This window comes from Acanthisitta chloris, unplaced genomic scaffold (assembly GCF_000695815.1).
Source record: "Acanthisitta chloris isolate BGI_N310 unplaced genomic scaffold, ASM69581v1 scaffold40931, whole genome shotgun sequence".
NCBI lineage: Eukaryota > Metazoa > Chordata > Aves > Passeriformes > Acanthisittidae > Acanthisitta > Acanthisitta chloris.
The window spans coordinates 11,029-30,544 of NW_008656109.1; the positions used below are offsets into that span (position 1 = coordinate 11,029).

Sequence of the window (19,516 nt, forward strand, 5' to 3'; positions counted from 1 at the left end):
ATAATTTGCTAGAGGACCCCTTTTAAAAGTCTATAAGCAAGGTGGTTTTCATTAGTGTAATGCCTCTAGAGCATGGGTAGCCTGTTAGACGGTGCATTCTGGATGGCAGTTTAATAGATAATAATTCTATGGTTAGGTTTTTAGCATTTTATTTTTTTATCTAAGTGGTCAGCCATTATTCCTGCTCCAGGTCTGAGCTGGCACCCCAGCAGATGGCCCCCTCCCATAGAAAGCTTGTCCCACCAGGGGAGCCCGGTTAGAACAGCCAACCCTTGCAGGAGGGGGAAAAAGATCTTTGGGTCCCAGGCAGCTCTGTGAGACCCAGCTGATGAACTGATAGGCTGGCCCAGTCTTCCCCTGGTAGAAATGGGTGGCAGCACTTGGGAATGACTGTGACTTGTAGGGGGTTTTAAGACTACATTTGCACTGATACCACAAATGGACTTTATGCTGATTTAAGTTTCGCAACTTTTGTTTTTGCTGTTTGGGCACCGAAAGCAAGCACTTCTAAACAGGGTCAATTTGCAATATAATGAGAATGGCTACAAAGTTAATGCGAGAGATGGATGGATTAGATCCTACCTGTTAAGGTTTTTGCAGACGCTGACATCAAAACAGCTGTTATTTCTGTGTCTAAATGTGTGTCTCAAGATAGATACAGCAGTTTCCAAGTGCTTACCATAAGCTCTGGTTATAAACCGAGGGGAGTTAACACACGTTTATGAGATTACTGGGAGGCTCATGTTGGACCCTGGCTGCTCTCATCAGTGACTACAGTGTTCTTGCACAGCATGGGGATTCTGCAGCCGTGTATTTGGGTTTGTTGGCCTGCTGCTGAATGTGATTTAGATGATTTGCATTAATTTCTGTCTCCTTTGTTGTAGACCAATAAAGCTAAATAGGTCCAGTTACTGGAATGACTCCGGATAAGAAAGCTGAAACGCCAGGAGCAGAAAAAGCTGCAAGACTACGGCAGCGTCACGGCATGGGCAGCTTGCCCGGTGCGGCTGATGCCGGAAAGCCAAAGGCCACCGTGATGGACAGAAATTCAGCAGACGATGAGCTTACAAATTTGAACTGGCTGCATGAAAGTACTAACCTTCTAACAAACTTCAGCCTTGGAAGTGAGGGCCTTCCGATTGTTAGCCCCTTATATGACATCGAGGGTGACAGCGTGCCGTCCTTCTTGCCGTCCTGCTACCAGAACCCTGAAAAAAAATCCTCCACTTCCAAACCCCCTTACTCTTTCAGCCTTCTTATTTACATGGCCATTGAGCAGTCCCCCAACAAGAGCTTGCCAGTCAAAGAAATCTACAGCTGGATCCTGGACCGTTTCCCCTACTTCATCACGGCACCCGCTGGCTGGAAGAACTCGGTCCGACACAACCTCTCTTTGAACAAGTGTTTCCGAAAGGTGGAGAAAAGCCATGGCAAGGTGAGACCTGGCAGGAGGGAGGTGGACTAAGTTTGAAATTCAGGAGGAAATGCAGAAGGTTCTCTTCTTCTCAAGGATGCTTTGTTTGGGTTTTCCCTCCACCCCCACGTCCTCTAACACTTTATTTGCAGCTGGAGATGGTTTGGAAATACTGCTTCTGACAAATCACAGAATTGGTCAGGTTGAAAGGGACCACAGTGGGTCATCTGGTCATACCTCCCTGCTCTAGCAGGGTCATCCTAGAGCACGTGGCTCAGGATTGCGTCCAGATGGTTCTTGAATATCTCCAGTGAGGGAGAATCCATGACCTCTCTGGGCAACCTGTTCCAGTGCTCAGTGACTCGCACAGTGATGACAAAAGTCGCTTGGTTTTGTTATATACTGCTGACCTGGGTAGAGCTAGCTGTGGTGCAGCCTTTTTACATCTGGCACACATGCAGTTGCAAAGGACCCTGTTTCCACTTAGAATTTTGTTAGCCTGCAATAGCCAGCCTGAAATTTCATACATCTCTCTTAGGATGTCTTCGTGGTAAAGACTCTTAAACCCATGCTGTCTCTATTTTCTAATACTGAAATTTTAGGGTATGTTCCTCCTTCCCTGTTTTTCCATGGCTACGATTGCACTGGCAAACAGAAGAGATTGCAGGATGCCAACCAGCTTCTCCACTTGGCTAACATGAGTGTTGACCCCCTGGGTGCAGATCTGGTGCTCTGCAAGGTGCCCTTGCTTGTAGGCATGCTGGTGCCCATGGCTTTCTTGAATATTAAACTCTTTCACTTGTGATCTCCTGTTACATGTAGCACAGCTCTAGCTTTCCAATAGCCATATTAATTCCTGCATTTAATGTACTGTAGTGCTTTAACCTCTGTCATAACATAGCAGTATGTCTCTGTGTGGTGCAGACACACTTCTTAAAGTCAAGGGTACTCTTTTCTGTACAAGTTCTTCTGAATTGCATGATTTTACTAGTGACTTTCTTCCTACCTCTCTCATTTCCCATCCTGTTCCTTAAAGAGCTGACTCTGACTTAAATAAACTAGCAAACCACATATTGAAAGTCAACAAACAAATCCCGGAGCCTGTGCTTGGAGGTCAGTCTCAGTCATAACAGGCTTGTTATCAGAAATGCCTGCAATGCCTGGCATGTTTGACAGCCTCCTGCTGTAGATAGAGGTCCTGGAGCTGAGTGGGCATTGGGAAGGACTGCCTTGTGCTGATAGGACTGAAGACCACTGCTTCTCAATATTCCTGCTTTTACATTAAATTGTTAGGGTGTTGGTTGCTCAAACCACAGCTTTGCCCTGAATTAAATAACTTTTTGTTGCAATGTGACAACTCCCCCATTGCCAAGTCCTGCTGAGTGTTAGGATGAGCTCTTAATGTGTGTCCAAGTGCTGTAATAGAGTAACTGAGATGCTGCAAGCTGTGCTTGTGTGCAGGACTGCATCTGAGCAGGGGCTGCATGCTGCTGTAGGCGAAAAAGGTGCCATTAAATGACTGGGTGGCTATATCCAGGAGGGCAGCACAAGTTTTGGAAGAATTAGGGCAGGGAAGGCAAATCTCCTAATTGGTATATGAGCTCTTGCTGTCTGTGGATCTGCCCTTTAAAGCTCAGCTGTTTCCAGCCCAGAAACCCTCATGGGTTGGTTAGGAGTTACCAGTTAAACCTATTGTCTTGGCATTTGGGTGGCAGGAGCTTGAGACTGCCTGGTCCCCTGCTTACCCTGTCATCTCCACGAGTATTGCCGGGCTCAGAGGATGGCTTGCTGCTCAATGTGACATCTCTAGTAGGAAGGGCAAAATGCAGAATAGCTTCTACTGAAACCAGTAAGGTGATGCTGATGTGCTCTGTCAGTGTTTTCCCAGAGACACAGAGACCACACAACTCTCTGATTCTAAAGAACAGAAACTGTGTTTGCCACAATGGTAAAAACACCCCAAAAAAGCCCCTCCTGAATCTGCTGAAGCTTCCCCATTTCCAACAAACAGTAGTTAGGTCTTTACCCTCTGCCCTGCTTGGAAAAGGACCAGATGAGGGTACTGCTCCAAGTTCTTTGTGCAAAATAAGCCTGTGGCACACAGCAGCATGCACAGACTCCCTGGGAGTTGATCTGGCAGATGATGGAAATGCTGCAGACTCATTTGGATGAGCTCCTCAGGTGTCACTTGGAGCAAGCAGCAGTGGTTTACAAGCTCATTTTGCTGATCCTGTTGCCTGCAGCCATGTGTTAGCCTTGCCTCTGGTGCTTCCTTGAGAGGGCAAGGTAACTTTTTTTTTTTCTTTGTTAATGGCATCTTGTATCTCAAAGGGAACACACAGTTAGCTTTCTTCTATCCCAAGTGCCTGTGGAAACAGAGAGGCCCGTGGCACATTGCATCAGAGGAGCACAGTTTATTTCATAACATCAGGGTAAGAAGGGTTTTAAGGCCTTTCTAATGAATCTGGGCTCCTGTGTTGGAAGAGTGTAAATGTCTGACAGGAGGGGATGGTCTGTGCCCCCACAGCCTGGGGCAAGCTGATGTCTGACATCTCCCTGGCTATTGTTGCTGGCCCTCAGCTATGAAATCATCTCTTGGAGGTCTGGCAGCAAAAGTAGGAAGAGCCCATCCTCATCTTTGCCATAATGCTGATATTTTGATTTGGATTGGGAGTGCACTTCAAAGTGAATCTCCCACTTACCCCACTGAGATGGCACTGCAGTTTCTGAACACATGAACTGGATTTGTTTTGGCTGGTGCTGACCTGAAAGAGTTGCTGCAGGAGCATGCTTGCGGTGCCCTGATGGCTCTGGATGTTTTCCACAAGACCCTGGCTGAAGCAGATCTGAGTAGAATGTCCAAGGCACGTGCAGGTGATCACTCAGCACCAACTTTCTCACTCTGCAGAGCTGTTTCCGCCATGCTGTGCCACATCATGTTGCAGTTGTAGCTGTGGCTTGTCATAGCTGTGGATGGTCATTCTGTTTGCATGTATATTCACATCAGCCAGCTAAATGCCTTAATAACCCTGCCTGTCACAGCAAGCTGCAGGTGTCCAGGAGTCTAGAGCAGCATCCAGCAGAGATTGGGGGAAAGCTATCCTTGCTTGAACCAATGGAAAAATTGTATGTTATAGTTTTCTTTTAATGAGTTGAAGGGTGCTGAAGGGAAAGTAACTGCCTTGAGATGCCTTATGAGCCAGCATTGCAGTTGAGAGCAGGATGTATGTACGTCACATCTCTGCTAAAATACACATTACCTGTTCTGTGTGCATATAGAGTGATGCTGATGTATCTGAGGGATTTGTCAAGGTTTACCCCAGGTGACAGACCTATGAGCTGAAATACTCTTTCTTGTTAAAGCTGTAGTTGAGCACATGTCTGCAGTCATCCAGGCAGATGGGATTTCCAGTGGGTCTTTGGTAATGATGGTTGGGAGCTGGGGCTGATGAGCAGCAATGGGATGATGCTGGAGTAAGTCCTAGGGGCACCTGCTTGCTTTCCAGTTACCTGCTGTAGCCCTGGTGCTCCTGAAGATGTGGAGGTTTGTCTGTGGGCCAGTGATCCTCAGAAGACAAAGCTAATACTCTTTGCACCTTAAACACTGTCATGCAGCCCTGAGTTTGATGGGAGAAAGGTCTAGGGTGGAAAAACTGCTTTTTTTTGAGGGGGCAGTGTCTAATATATAGCACAGGAGGAACTGAAGTGGAAAGTGGTTTGGAGCTGGAAGCCCTGAAGAGTCTCCCTGCTCTTTGCTAGACTTGTTTTTACAATTGTGGCACTGAGTGTTATTCATTAATCGATACTACTGGGGATAAAAGGTGTGAGGAGGGAGGAGTAGCATCTGCAGCAAGCATCAATTTGGCAGGACACTGCTTGCATGGATGTGGCACTGCTGCTGTTTCCTCTAGAGGCTGGGGAGAGAATAGAGCTTGAATATCTTCAACAAATCTCTCTGTATTCTTGGTAAGTACATGGTTTAGGTTGGGTTTTTTCTTCCGTGTTTGTCTTTTTTTTTTTTTTTTTTTTTTACAAGAGATGATGATAAACAATCTGTAGCTCTTTAAATATTTGGGCAAAGAGCAGGGCGTGTCCCATCAATAAGACTGTAGAGATGGAGAGAGATGCCTATTTGCTTACTATCTGATAAACATTTTGGTGAATATATGATCTACCTCCATGCACACAGACAGTAATTTCCAGTGGTTCACCTTGCTTAAGTGGAAGCAGCTGGTGAGCACTGCCCATCCCCAGTGGAGCTGGGACTGCTGCCCAGGGCTGAAGCTCATGGAGGGCTCTCTGCAGCACAGGGATGTGTGTCTGCCTCTGCAGTGAGCCTGAGCCACCAGCACTGGCTGAGTTGCTCTGCTTTGTTTGCTGCTGGGGCTTTACTCACTGGACTGATGAGGGACTGTGGTGGGGTTATGGTAAAGGAAAAGGCTAAGGCTGGATCATGGAAGGCATCTTGTTTCCAACACCTGTTTCTATAATCCAGCCCAGAAATGCTGGGGGATGAAAGCTTGCTGTCTTTACAAAATAACTTCAGTGCTTCCAAGCGTAAAGATTACTTTTTCTCCCCTTACTTTTGCCTATACAAAATCTTGCAAGTCAAATTAGAAACATTAGGAAGATGCAGATAGATGAAAAAATAATCTCAGAACCATATGACTGCCCTGCACTTTTTGACATGTGAGTCTGGTGGACTCTCTGCACTGACTCTGGAAGAACATAAAAGTTACACCTGCATTTCAGTTAGCACATCTACACTGACTCACTGGTGATGTGAAAGAGTAAACTCTGAAGGCAGTTCAGCATTTTAGAGCATCCTAGGATTAGTTTTTGCTAGGAGAAATGGCACAGTCTGTTTCATTGCTGTGGTTAGACTGCTGGCTTGTTTTAAAGGTGGATGTATTATTTCTATGGAATTTCCAGCTCCAGTTGTGGCTGGCTTTCCCCTAAAACATGGCACTAACTTCAGATCTAGCCTGGACTTCTGCAGCATGTCTTTCCTAAGCTGAGGGTGCAGGCAAAGCAGTGCACAGCAGCAGCCCCACGGGCATCACCTATTTTTGCTCAATGTCTGCTTTTAGTATCTATAGTGGTTCATGGAAGTGTGGTTTCGTATTACACATAACCCAAAGAAGAAGTCACCCTGTTTGCTGCCTCTTGCATTGGACCTGTCAGTGTGTCTGTATGGTTTCAGGGTGTGCCTGAGTTCAGTTTACTGTTTTCCCACCCAAAATCCTTGTGTTGCCAGGGCAGGAAGCTGGTGGGACTATCTGACTGAGAAGATGAAAGAAGGAAACTAACCCCTCCAGCTGAACTGAATCAGGCATGAAGTTAAAGTGCTCACCCTGAAGTAGCAGAGTGCAGAGCAGTAGTTTGATGGTCAGGGCAGTTCCTGCTGCTCCCTGGGGCAACAACCTCAAAGCTACAAAAGGGGGGGAAAAAAAAAAGCCAGTTGGTTAGGATGCTGGGGAAAGGTGTCAGGATGTAAGCCTGTCCTTGAGATGATGGATACAGCCTGTTGGGAGGATACCCCCTGTTAGTACCTAGCTGGCTAAATCATCCTGCCAGCCACCGTGGCTGTTCTATAATTAAAGATCAGCTCCTTGATAAATGTCTTACAGGCTTAGTTTTAGCATGAAAAGTTGAGTTTAAGAAACATTCAGTTAAAAAATAACTTGAAGAGATGCGGCAGCTCAGAGATCTTTGTGAAAGGCAGTGGCATCTCTCTTTATCAGCTGGGGCTCTCCCTGATTTGATTTTTCTCTCTTGATAGCAAGGTGTTTCCTCTTCTCCAGAAAAAAAACCCCGTGACTTGAATCGAGCCACAGACCTACATGCTTTCTGAGTCCTTTCCAGTCTTGAGTAAGGCATGGAGCATCCATCCATAAAATGGTATTATTGCCCCCTTGATGCTGGCAGCAGGAGGAGGCTAGCTGGCCTCTGTGGACCTGCAGGAGGTGCTCCACAAAGCTTGGGTTCCTGCTCTGAGAATTAGTCCCCCAAAATCTTTTAGAAGGATCTTCCTCTTCAGATTTAGAGCTGCCCCATCATTCAGCCATGTACATGACTGTTTCTGTAACATCTGTTTTCCCCCCAAAAATCTGGTGCCACCACCTGCAAAGCTTTTAGCTGATCTATCAGGTCAGTGATTATAGAATTGTTTTCATTTTTTTATTTAGTGTTCTTTATGGAGAACTGGAGGCTTGAAAAACGGATTTTTTTCCTTTATATAGGGAGTATGTGAAGAAACCTATGAGAGGAGCAAGAGGTGCTTTAACTTGCATAAGTTTCGGCATATCAAATTTAATATCAAGAATTACTAGCACAGTGGTGTTTACATTGTTAGGTGCATCAAAAATACATTAATTAGGTTTTCAGATTTTGAAAAAAGTGGAAATAATTCATTTTGGAGCTGGGCATCCAGCAAGATGCTTTTACAGGTTGGTGTAAAGTTAAATGAGTATGTGGCCCTAGCTAAGCAAAGGGAAAGGTGCTTTGGTTTCCTACTTGCAAACCTGTTAATTAAAGGACTGCTGATCAGTTCCTTGGTTGGTGCCTGGGCAGATCCTTAAACCCGCAGTTGTGTTTACCATGTGTTAAAGTAAGGTTTACAGCTTTCAGTGGACAAATGTGAATGGAAATGGGGCTTTAGAGAAGGGACTTTGAAGATGCTATGCCAAGCTGCAAGATGAGTAGTTCCGTAGTGCATGATGGGGGACTTGGGATCAGCCATTTCCCATGCAGGTGATGGCAGTGCCTGCAGGTGTTGTACATCAGCTGTACAGTGGTGTATGCCCATGTCATTGTACTGTGCTGGAACTTGGGAATATTACATTAGAAAGAACCAACAGTCTGCCCCTGGATTTTCTCATTTGCCATCCTTCTGTCTTGCAGGTGAATGGAAAAGGGTCGTTATGGTGCGTTGACCCAAAGTATAAACCTAATCTTGTCCAAGCACTGAGAAAGCAGCCATTTTCCTCAGCACTTACATTTTACACTCCACCAGCATCATCATCAAGGTAGGTGAATTTTCTCATCCGATTAGGGTGTGCGGTTACATTGCTCCACCTAACAGAGGAAATGCCCACGTGGATGTTGATGTGTTATTACAGGCTGCCACCCAAGAGAAGAATTTGAGTGAGGTTTAGGTGAGACCAGCGAGATGAGGCAGAGAGATGTACTGAGCTCAGGATTCCCAGATAGCACATCTGGGGTTTGTGTCCAAGTCATTGTCTTAGCTGTGGCAGAGGTTAAAAGAAGATCAGGGGTGTTCTGGTTGCTTACTGGTAGGCCCCATTTCTCCAGAGGGCTGGAGGTCCCAGGAAGCAGAGCAAAATCCTCCTACAAGCAGTTCACCAGGACTGATCTAGTGTGTCTAGTGCTGTTGGCTTTGGAGGAGGTGGGTGTTACTTGTCTGGATATAAAGTGTATATCCTCTATGCTGTTGCTGAAAACAGTCAAATTTTCTATAGTCTGAAGTGCTCAGAGAGGCTGGTCTGAGAGGGTTGTTTCTCTCCAAGGCTGTTAAAAGCATTTTGCAGCAGGGATGGAATAAAATGCCTTTGCCATAAACACACTCTGAGGCAGAGCATGCAAGACTTATGAAACCAGGGCTTCCTTACCAACATGTTCTAAGATTAGGCAATAGATTTTGGAGAATTAGAAGTCAATCTCATGTGTCCTCAGCAGAGGAAGAGGAGTGGCAGCTGGATCAGCCTATAGAGGGAGGATGGAAAAGCAGGGGAAAGAAAGCAGAGGAATGTGTTGCTGTGGGTGAGCTCTGTTCTTAGGAAGGCATGTGGCTGGTTTGTCTAGTTCAGCAAAGAATTTGGGTGAGATAAGAGATAATTAAGGTCTATTAGGCATTGCCCTGTGCCTTGACCTTACTGCACGGAGTTTCCTTAACAAACAGGAGGAATTGGGATTACTGGAGCAGGATGTAAGACTGATAACATTGAGCAGATGGTTCTCAGGGTCCAGTGGGACATTGACCCTGAGAGCTGGTACCCCTTGTGCAAGCCTTAGCTGTCTGACAGTGGCTGAAGATTTGTGTGGCATGGGTTTTTCCAGTTGGGTTTGTAACCTCCCAAGATATAACCAGTGATCTCTGGTGTCTCTCCAACCCAGGGCCATCTTGGGTTAGAATGAACCAGGCAGAAGTATCCTGTTATCCAGCTTTCTGCTGGAATGGAAGCATTACTAAAATAACCCTGAAACATTTAAGAATTAAGAAATAGTCAAGTTGGAAAGTAGGAGATGACTGGTGGTATTGTCGAGTTTGGTTTTCTGGGAATAGAGATTATTGAAACTACTGTAATTGGGCTTAAGATGATAATGCTTTTACAGGCTTTGTTTAACACTGTGTCTGTGTTACCACAGCCAAACTTCTGGACGTTATCTGTCCAGCCAGAGGAGCAGAGGATCAAGAGAGACTCAGCCTAGGGCAGGGCATTCAGAGCCTTGACAGTTTAAGCTTCTACTATCCGCAGGGTCTTCAAGATTAGTCCAACTTAAGTTGTGTTCAAGTGTGGTTTACATAGCTTGTATAAATACTGCAATTAGGTGTGGGTAAGGAGAGATTTTATCTGATCACTGAAGTACTTGGAAGATCAGACCTTCAATTTGAAACTGTTGGTTTTGGTAACTTTTTTTTTCCTTCTAGTCACACTTGCCAACAATCACAATTACAAGGAAATCCTGGTTCTAATGAAGCCAGATGGCAAAATTCCCACTGATTTCAATACAGGAAGGGTTTTTCAGTGCTTGTATTTATGAGAACAAGAAAATAAGAAACAACCTTTTAAGATACCAAACTTCTCCCTAATGACAGCTGGTTTCCTTTAATAATAAAAAAGCATTTATATGACTTTCTGTCACACACAGAAAAACAGATTTTATTTTTTCCTTTCTCTGTTTAAGAATTCTTGGATTTAATTTAAATTGTGGCCTAATTTTGAGGAAGGGCCCCCAAGGGTCTGCCTTGTAAAGAAGAGAGAAAGCCCAGAGGTACAGCTGGAGAGAAGCTGGCAGTATTGCCCAAATTTATCTACAGGGTGATCCTAGAATTCGACTGTGAGAGTTTCTGAATTTTTCTGTGGGAAGTCTAGTGTTCATAATTATTTTACAGTGTGTTTGTGGGGAGTATTCCTATCATTCAACAGGATTTTAAAATAAAATTTAAGCTGTTACTTTGAGCAGAAGCTTTCCAAAACTGTAATCTGTGTCTAGTGACACTGAAATTTGTATTATCATAGATGATTGGCATCCCTGATGCATTTTATTTCTGCACAGCTTGTTCAACAAGTCGGTGCAAAGCTCCTGGCTACATTCTGTTCCTAGTGCTACATGTGTTAATAGCCTTGAGCTCGGGGGATGGCCATGGTCCTCGTCCTGCAGGTGCTTTATGCAGAGCTTGTGTTAATCAATACGAGGCATTCATTTGCTCTAGGGAAGCTCTATATGGATATGATTGTTGAAGGGTCTGAGCTCAGACAAAAGGATGAAGACATTTAGCATCTCTTTGTACGATGGACCTGTGGGCTGCAGAGCCAGCCATGTTGGGCTAGGACCATTGCTTTCTTTTAGTTTTTAATCAATTATTTTTAACTTACCCCTGGTTTTGGGTCTGTTCCCTTTGTGCTTCATCACTGCTACAAGAAAGCACATCAGGCAGTGAACTCTAGTTTTGAACATGTTCCCATTCAGCTGTGCTGGAACTTTTTCCCTTTGGTTACCACACTGGGAGATGCTCAAATATTCCTCTCCTTTTCAGTGGCTTTGGTTACCAGCACCAGGCAGGCTGTGCACAGTGCTGCAAGAACTCCTTACATAGCTCAGATGATGCATTTCAAGCTGACTTTGAATTTTTTTTCCCCTCCTGCACCCTACCAGTGCTGTTACCAATGGCCATCTGAGTTTGGAAAATACGATGGCAAGTGAGGATGTTAAATAGCCATGCCTTGTTAACTGCTGTGCAGGGTAGCTGATCTCGGGGTTGCAGAGGTTTGTGCAACCACAGCCAGTCACCAGTGAAAAATATTTTCTTCAAACTTCAACATAAAGAATGAAGATTTTAGTTAAAAAAAGATACTTTTAAAACTGAAGTAATTACTTGTGTTTTAGTGAATGGTTAGACAAGTGATTAGAAAACAATGTTAAACACCTAGCAGATTTGTGGTTTTGGTTTTTTTTGTGGCTGTGCCTTATTTTGGAAAACAGAGCTGCCTAAATACGATAAATCTAAAAGGTAAACACACCTTAAGGATGGAAATCACCCCATTAGTTAGTCCCATGCTACAGATCGGACTTGAAATTTCTGCTCATCACCCATCAAATTCTTCCAGCAACACTGTAAGAGATACGCATTGCTACAGTTCATGCAATTTTAATAGTGTGTACTATTTTTGTTGTATTTGTTTCTAACTGTTTGCTCATATATTTATTATGAACTGAATAGTCAGGAGTGAGTATGTAGCAAAAAAAACCCCCAAACATGTGAAAGCTTTATTTATTTATTTGTTCTGTAAGCGATTTGGTTTTGTCTTTACCCTTCTATGATCACAGATTTGTCTGCTCTACTTTGTATAAATCATTTGCCTAATTAGGGCTTGGCTTTGAGCTGTTCAATTTCTTTTCAGTAGGTCATCGTCCTCTCACTACCTAACTTCAGTCCTTCAGCAGAACCATGGCCGATCTCGCAGAGGTAAACGTTTGATTTTATTTCACTCTGCTCTCCTGGTTTTAGGCACAATCATGTACTGTAGCCCAGCTGATCTTGTCTCTGGACCTGCTCTGAAGGGTCTGCTAGATGATGAAAAAACCAGATCTAGCAGAATGCATGCTTATTATATTAGCCCCTTGTGTATTATTTTCAAATCCATAAGGTGAATTTCAAGGTGTAATTGGGGCCATCTTGTTCTGACAGCAAAGTATTTAGCACATGCATCACTCACAAATATGACCTACTGTTCAGTAGGAAAAAAATTTGAAAGTTACACATCTCTATACTAGTTTTATTGGAGACCAAGAACTGAGAACCAAAGGCAGCAAGTTTTAAAACTTGTGGGATGTGGCCACAGAAAGTCCCTTAAAGTTGGCTGTTTGGTGCAGGTGGGTGGGAGAACATGGCAGGATTTGCAGGGGAACATGAAGTACATGAACATGAACAACAAGTACACTTTAGATGAGTAATTCAGAACTGCGTTGTGCTTTTACTCACTTGCAGTAAGTTGAGCTCAAGCTGGTGTTAACTGCCAGTGTAGTTATGCAGGAAGACCTAAGTTCTGGATATTAACCCAGTTAACAGAATAGCCTCATGACGTCTGTTTAGTCTCAGGTATCACCTTAAAAATTAAAAAATCTTCCTTTTAACTCTTGGAAGAAGGAAACGGGGCATTTAATATATGGACTCCAAATAGTGGTCTTAATACTGTTGGCTGCATTGCTCACCCTCAACGGAGTTTATATCCCTCTGTATTTCCTGCACTAGTAATGAAGGAGGTGCAGGAGAAAACAAGTCTTATTCACAAGCAAAAGCTTTTGTATTGAATAAATGTTATTTTAACTATAGTTAGCAAATTTGGTAGAGAAAAAAGGGATCAGACCAAGTCATGCTCAGGATATTACTGTGGGTGAGTAATCTCTTCTAGCCATGGCAGGAATTCAGTAGCACAACATACTTGCCCATCTGGTGAGTTAACCCTAGTTGTCTGTAGGTGATGTTTCAGAAGGTGCCTGTCCCTCCTGGCTCTCCCTGCAGTAGCTGACAACCATGGTTAAGGCAGTGGTCTGGCACTTGCCTGAGGTCTGAAGCTGAGCAGGGAATGTCAAAGTAGCTATGCTTGCTTTGTAGCACAAACAAACTCCAAGTGGTATGGCTGCTGAGAAAGAATGCAGGTTTTTGGCTTGTTTTTTTTAATTCCTGCTAGGTGCAGCATTGCTTGTTTTCTTGGTGTCGCCTTCCTCAACCCACTGGGATACACCTACTCTTACAGGTTTTAACAAGCATTAGAGTAACAAGAACTTAGCCATAGTTATGTCCTAGGGATTTCTGCTTTTGCTTTTCATGAGGAGAAACAGCTAGCCAAATTCAGATTTAAACAAAAGAAAAAGAAAGTGAATTTAAGATGGAAATCTATTTTTCATTGACAGTCAGATGCAAACAGAAGTAGCAACAGCTGTTGAACAGAATATGGTTGCTTTGTTTTCCCATATTTACTTCTAAAAAATGTTTTCTTAGTTTTATTACATCTAAGTGGGCACTGATAGCAGGAGGAAGCTAGAAAGCATGCTGGGTGTTGCAGCATTTCTTTCGAAGAAGCCTGTTGAGCACAGGTCTTGTACCTCACTAATAAAGCTTAATATATTGAAGACTTGTCCTAGACAAAAGTAATAATGATTTTTTTTAAAAGTGCTGAAAAGTGAACTGTGGTCAATTTTCAAAGGGTTGACTCTAACAATAAGTGAGCCTTTGTTGCAGTGGAATGTTGTTAAAACCCTTTCAAAAGGATAGTGAAAGGCCACCAATGAACTGGGACCTGAGCAGCACAGCAGACACCCAGCGCTCTGGTTTTGCTAGGGTGGGAGACTTAGAAATAAGAAAGTTGTTTTTAGTTTTTGGCCACAAAGCAGCAGCATTGGTTAGGCAGCAAAGCCAAGGCTTTTTAGAGACCCAGCAGCTGCCTGGCCCAGGGATGATAATCACCATGCACCCAGATAGAGGTTTTATGGTGGCACCTAGGTGGCAAGGAAGCATCCTTGGCTGTCTGGCTGCTGCAGGGCTGCTAGATATGGGATTCTCAGGGCTCATTAGAGAGCACAAGAAATCCCCCCCCCCCCCTTTTGCTAGTATGTCCTGTGACAGGTTTGGAGATCGCCAGTCTGGTGCTAACTGTTCCAATTAGCTACTCTGGAGGTGCTGAAATAATAGCATATATCTGCTATCATCTAATTTCTGCATCTTGGAGAACCTGTTCAGCATTTCTCTGGCATTAGAGACAAGCCATTAATGTTCCTGGGGTCACATAGGGCAGCTCTTGTGAAGATGAAAGAATTCTTTGTAATAAGGTGCTTCCTTAGCCATTCTGCTGGGGAAGCATATATTTGGGAAATACTGCTCTGTTGAGGAGAGGAATCACAAATGAAGGCAAAGCACATTAACAGTGACACAGAACACTGTTAAGAAGATGCTGCAGAAGTGTCTCTCTTCTTTCCTTGGGGGTAGTAAGGTGCATAAATGCTCTTTGCAGGTAGTAAACCTCTGTAGCATTAATGCCTCCAAAAGCTTATATACCAGCATCAGATGATAAAATAAAATGGCTGTGATAGCAAGTAAGAAATGGGAATATTTCACTTTCTGATTATAATAGTGGAACAAAGTAACTCTTCATGCCTTTTTTTAATTTCTTTTGTAAGTTGGATACATATGACTTATAAATTTAGTGGCTCTTTTGTTGCAGAATAAAAAATTAATCTCATGAGTGCAACGGGATAGACCTTAAAGTATGCTGGTTTTAAAATGAGAGACATGGAAAGCAAGGAGGGAATGTGTATATTTTATAACTTGTGTTGGAAACCAAAGCTTAGTCCCCTTCCCATGTTAGTACAACAACATTCTCAAGGTGTTGTGTTCTTCAAATTTATCCTTGACCAGGCATGAAGTTAGGGACAATTATCAAGACAATTCTGCAGTCCCTATGCCAATACTAACCTTCCCCTCAAATTCAGTAACACAGTTAATGACTATCATGTTGGGGAGAAAGCAAATGCCATAAAAAATGACATTGCTGGTGTTTCACTGCAACAGATCCCACCCCAATTCCAGTTCAGCAGAATGGAGAGCCTGTTCTGCTTGCTGCTGGAACCTTCCAGCACATTGCCTTCCACCCTTTCTAATCCACTCACCACTCGTACATACATATATACACCTCAGATGTGATTGTCTGCCCTGAGACACCAAAGCTCTTGTAAGAGCTCACTATCTTTGCTTCTGTATTGCCTGGTTAGTCCACCGTATGTATTTTTTTATATTTTTCTGTCCTGTTTAAAGAGTATTCATTGTCTATTGCTGAAGTGAGCCAAGGAAGACCTTGTATTTCCTCTTTTTTAAAGTGTGTGAGCATGTCCTGAAATGAATGGGAAAGGCTTGCTTGTCTCTTTTTACCTGACTCTGGTTAGAAATGTCACTCTTTGCCCAATATGCTCAAGGTGCTTTTCAGAGATGTTAGAAATCCTCTCTGGGCAGCCCAGGATGGCATTTTACAGCAGCACTTGTCACCACAGCTCACAGTGCTGCAGTTCACCTAAACCTTTCTAAGAGCCTATTTATTATTTAGATCCCCATGCTCTCTAGATAAGCAGTTCAGTGCCCTTTCCCCCTTGTATTCTCAGTGTCTTTCATTTGACTTGTTAGTTTGAAAAATACTGCAGAAGCAGAGAGGTATTGCTGAATTAGTGCTGCGTTAACAGGTACAGTTGTTCTCAGCCTTGCACATTCACATAACCAGGGCATGAAGCTGCTGAGATGCTTTGCTGCGCCATGTGCCTAATCTTTCTCTCTCAACTGGTACAAACAAAAGCCACTTGTTAAGTATAGCAACAGCGTCGTCACATGAATGTCTAATTATGTCACTGATTCTTGGCTTCGGCTTTGGGAAGTGCAATGTGAGAACTGAGCTTTTGAATATCATCGTTAAGGTATGAGACTGATCTGTAACAGGATTGTGCTGTGCCAGAGTCAAGCTTTGTCTGCATTTCTACATTCCCCCCACCCCGCTTTCTATGGTAGGCCAGTATAAGCAGATATATATGTGTATTTTGTATGTTTTAGGGACCTAATCTTGTCAGGCTTACCTGAGGTCTAACATTTTGCTACTTCTGCTTCACAGAATCTGATATTGATGCTGCTACTGCAATGATGCTGTTAAATACTTCCATTCAACAAGGGATGTTGGACTGTAAGCATTAGTCATTTTACTGTTTTTCTTCTCTACTCAGTAGCTAAATACTTTTACTATAAAATTCCGGGAAACGAGTGTAGCTTCATTTTCAAAGAGTAAGAGCAGTCAAGAAGTAATTCTGGTTTGATTATTCTTTCATTTAATATTACAAGAGTTTTATAGAACCACCATTTTATTTCCCCAGTTAATTTGGGGTTTTTTTTCCTGCAAAGTTCTTTCCCTGGCCTCTCGGTGCTAGATGGTAGGAAGAGTTTCTTGGCTGCTTCCCTGTTTCTCTAGCTCTTAGTTGCAATTAGCTGAGGACTCTGTGGATGACAGTAAACGTGCACAAGAGACTGTGACTCTTAAGTGTTGACATTCAGCTTACCTTGCAGTGATCCAGTCATGGTGTGCTCATTGTGCAGGTGATCTCATTGGAGTATTTGCCTACTGACACATCTTGGTTTTAATAGGTGAGAAACCTCAGCCTCTGAAGACACCTAAGAAGAGGAGTTATGGCAGTGCATTCAATCCTCCCAGTTCCATAAGTTTGAAGGAAAATGATTCTGCGGCCACCAATATTGATCCAAACGAGGATCACAACTACAGTGCCAGCAGCATGGGTTCCCAGCGCTGTGCATCCAGGTCCAGTGTGTCTTCCTTGTCCTCCCTTGACGAGGTGTATGACTTTATTTCCAAGACCAGCCATGATGGAAGCGATGGCAGTGAAGGATTTCACAGTGAAGTGGATACAGACGTTGACTATGAAGATGATCCTCTTGGAGACAGTGGCTATGCATCACAACCTTGTGTAGATACCTCTAAGGAAAGTCAGTCTAGCAAGAAAGCACTTAAGGAGTTATGTCAAGAAATTGATGAGGAGTTGAAAGAAGCAGCAGGATCTCTGCTCCACCTTGCTGGCATCCAAACATGCTTGAGTTCCTTAATAAGTACTGCAAAGACCCACTGTCACAAGCAAAGGAAAAAATAATGTTTGTCAGTGTTGAATATATACATATATTTTTTTTAATTGTGGCAATACTCTTCTACTTTTACCCTTCACAAGGGAGATCAAAGCCATAAGAGGACTCATTGCTTTTTTTATTTTTTTGGCGCAAACTATAATTTAACCATTTATTTTTAAGTCGCCACCTAAAAAGAAAAATATTTAATCTTTTCAAATTAGAAGAGATGCATGACTTGTGAAAACCTGAAAGCATACTTCCTGATGATCACTTTTTGATTTTTCTTTTTTAATAGTTGACTATTTTTTTTCGTACAGAGATGTGTTTGTTCAGATGCACACTGTGGATCATATTTACATCTCTGCCGGTCCCATCTGCAGAGGTGAATTTTGTCCTGTCTAAGGGCTCCGACTTCCATGTAAAGGATTAAAAAGGAGGAGAAAAAATGAAAGGGTGAAAGAAAAGATCCTGGCCTTGGTTGCCTTTTCCCACCTGTCCTCTCTTAGCTTTTATGAGACAGGTCCCAGTGAAAACACTGGTGAAGCAGCTCTGAGTGGGTGAAGTTTTTGGCCCATCTGAAAACTTGTAGTGCTGCAGGAGCTGCTTTTTCAGCAAGATGCTAAGGACCCCCTGGAAGAGTGGGAATAAGGGATAGCTGAGGTGGGTACCACCCACAGTTTTCTTTGGTTTTTTTTTTTTTTTTCCCCTCCTTCCTCCAAATCTGCTGTGTGCAGGGCAGATTCCTGAAGGAGTATGGTTTGGGATTTTTTATCTTAAGACACATTGTGGGGGTTTTGGTGTAGGGGGTTGTCCTTTTCATGCAGATATATGCATGCTTACACATGCCTTTGATGTAGCCAACAGTGACAGCTGCTGCTTGCCAAGTCTGATGTTGTCTTTGTGCTACCACCACTATTGATTATGTAGTACCTATGTAGTCCTGCTACATCTACCCTTCCGCTCCCCTATACAGAATTGGGGAGGGAAGGGAAAGAACCCAGCAGTTGATGGCAGTGACAGTGCAGATGAGGTAGAGACTTTAGTTGGCAAACAGCTGCTGAAAAGGGAACGTCTTACTCCCTAATCTGAGACAATATAGAATCGCTTACTTTTGGATCTGTGAACCCTGAATTGCTTTGTGGGTTTTTGTCCCATCCCCCAATGTTTGTTGTTTTTGTCACATGGACTGTCTGTCCATACCTCTTGCTTCCCAGATCAGTGTGCCTTGTGCTGTGTGAACCCTATCAGCCTCCTGCCGTGTATGGGGCATCTAACAGGCAAGGCTAGGCTTTTGCCTTTGGATGTGCATCGAGGCTCAGGAGGACCTCTCTTTTGGGAAGAAATTCCTTCACAATTCATTTTGCAATAAGCGAATCTCTTTGTAGTTCCCAGACATCCTTCAGCCAAAAATGTTTTGTGGTATGGTGAACTTTTCCCCAGTTTATTTTTCTTTTAAAATCCGTGGTGATTGCTTACATCTTCCTGTAGGTGATGGCTTTTTAAAAAAGAAATTCTGTTAAAAAATGGGTAAGCAGTTCTGTTGGAGTGGGTTTTAACAGTACTGTACGTACAAGGATGCCTTAAGTATGTTGCAGAATTGTATACAGCTATCAAAAGACATCTTTGTGTTGCTAAAAGGTAGCATGATGTGCCATAAACGTTCTTGCCAGCGTGAAGCTATTGCTTCCATCAGGTGTTGGGCAGGCTGGTTGAAAGCCAGGAGCAGAGCCACCTGCAAAACCCATGTCCATTGTCTTGGTTGTTGGAAACAGTACTGGATTCAGCCAAAAGTTAACCTTTCCCTAAGAGGGTGTTTTTCTGGCTATTTGGATGCCTTTCTTAGATCAGTGTGGAGTTTTTTGCCTTTTTTTTCCTGTTCGTTAGTCTCTTCATGAATACTGTCACAAACTGTCTACTTTAAATACAAACACAGCCATGCTGCTGAAGGTCTGTTGCTCTGAGGGCCCATTCCAGTGCCTCTTGAAGACAACGGTGGTGCTCCCGCTGACTCAATGGCTGCTGGATCAAGCCTGAAATATTCAAGGTGGTTTTTTGTGTTTTGGAATTGAAAGCACAAGCACTAGGTAAAACAAAGTGTTGGTTATTTTGTTTTGTTTTGTTTTTCCCATGACTTCAGTTTTAAGAATAATTTGTTATATTTCTTAAAAGGGAAGGAGAATACTCTGCTTCAT

The 19,516-nt window shown here is 43.3% G+C and overlaps 1 protein-coding gene across 1 annotated transcript; it reads left to right on the top strand.

Moving 5' to 3' along the window:
- The first annotated feature begins 883 nt into the window (after window positions 1-883).
- FOXN2 (forkhead box N2) lies at window positions 884-17,682 on the top strand. The gene is made up of 5 exons (XM_009084170.1): window positions 884-1,435; window positions 8,318-8,442; window positions 12,061-12,125; window positions 16,309-16,377; window positions 16,833-17,682. Exons 1-5 carry the CDS (start codon window positions 917-919, stop codon window positions 17,348-17,350), a joined length of 1,296 nt encoding a protein of 431 aa, XP_009082418.1. The 5' UTR covers window positions 884-916; the 3' UTR covers window positions 17,351-17,682.
- Window positions 17,683-19,516: the final 1,834 nt, after the last annotated feature.

Coding starts and splice junctions, on each gene's coding strand:
- FOXN2 (XM_009084170.1), top strand. CDS start 917: ATGACTCCGGATAAGAAAGCTGAAACGCCAGGAGCAGAAAAAGCTGCA. Junction 1,436..8,317: donor TGGAGAAAAGCCATGGCAAG/GTGAGACCTGGC, acceptor TCTGTCTTGCAG/GTGAATGGAAAAGGGTCGTT. Junction 12,126..16,308: donor CCATGGCCGATCTCGCAGAG/GTAAACGTTTGA, acceptor TCTGCTTCACAG/AATCTGATATTGATGCTGCT.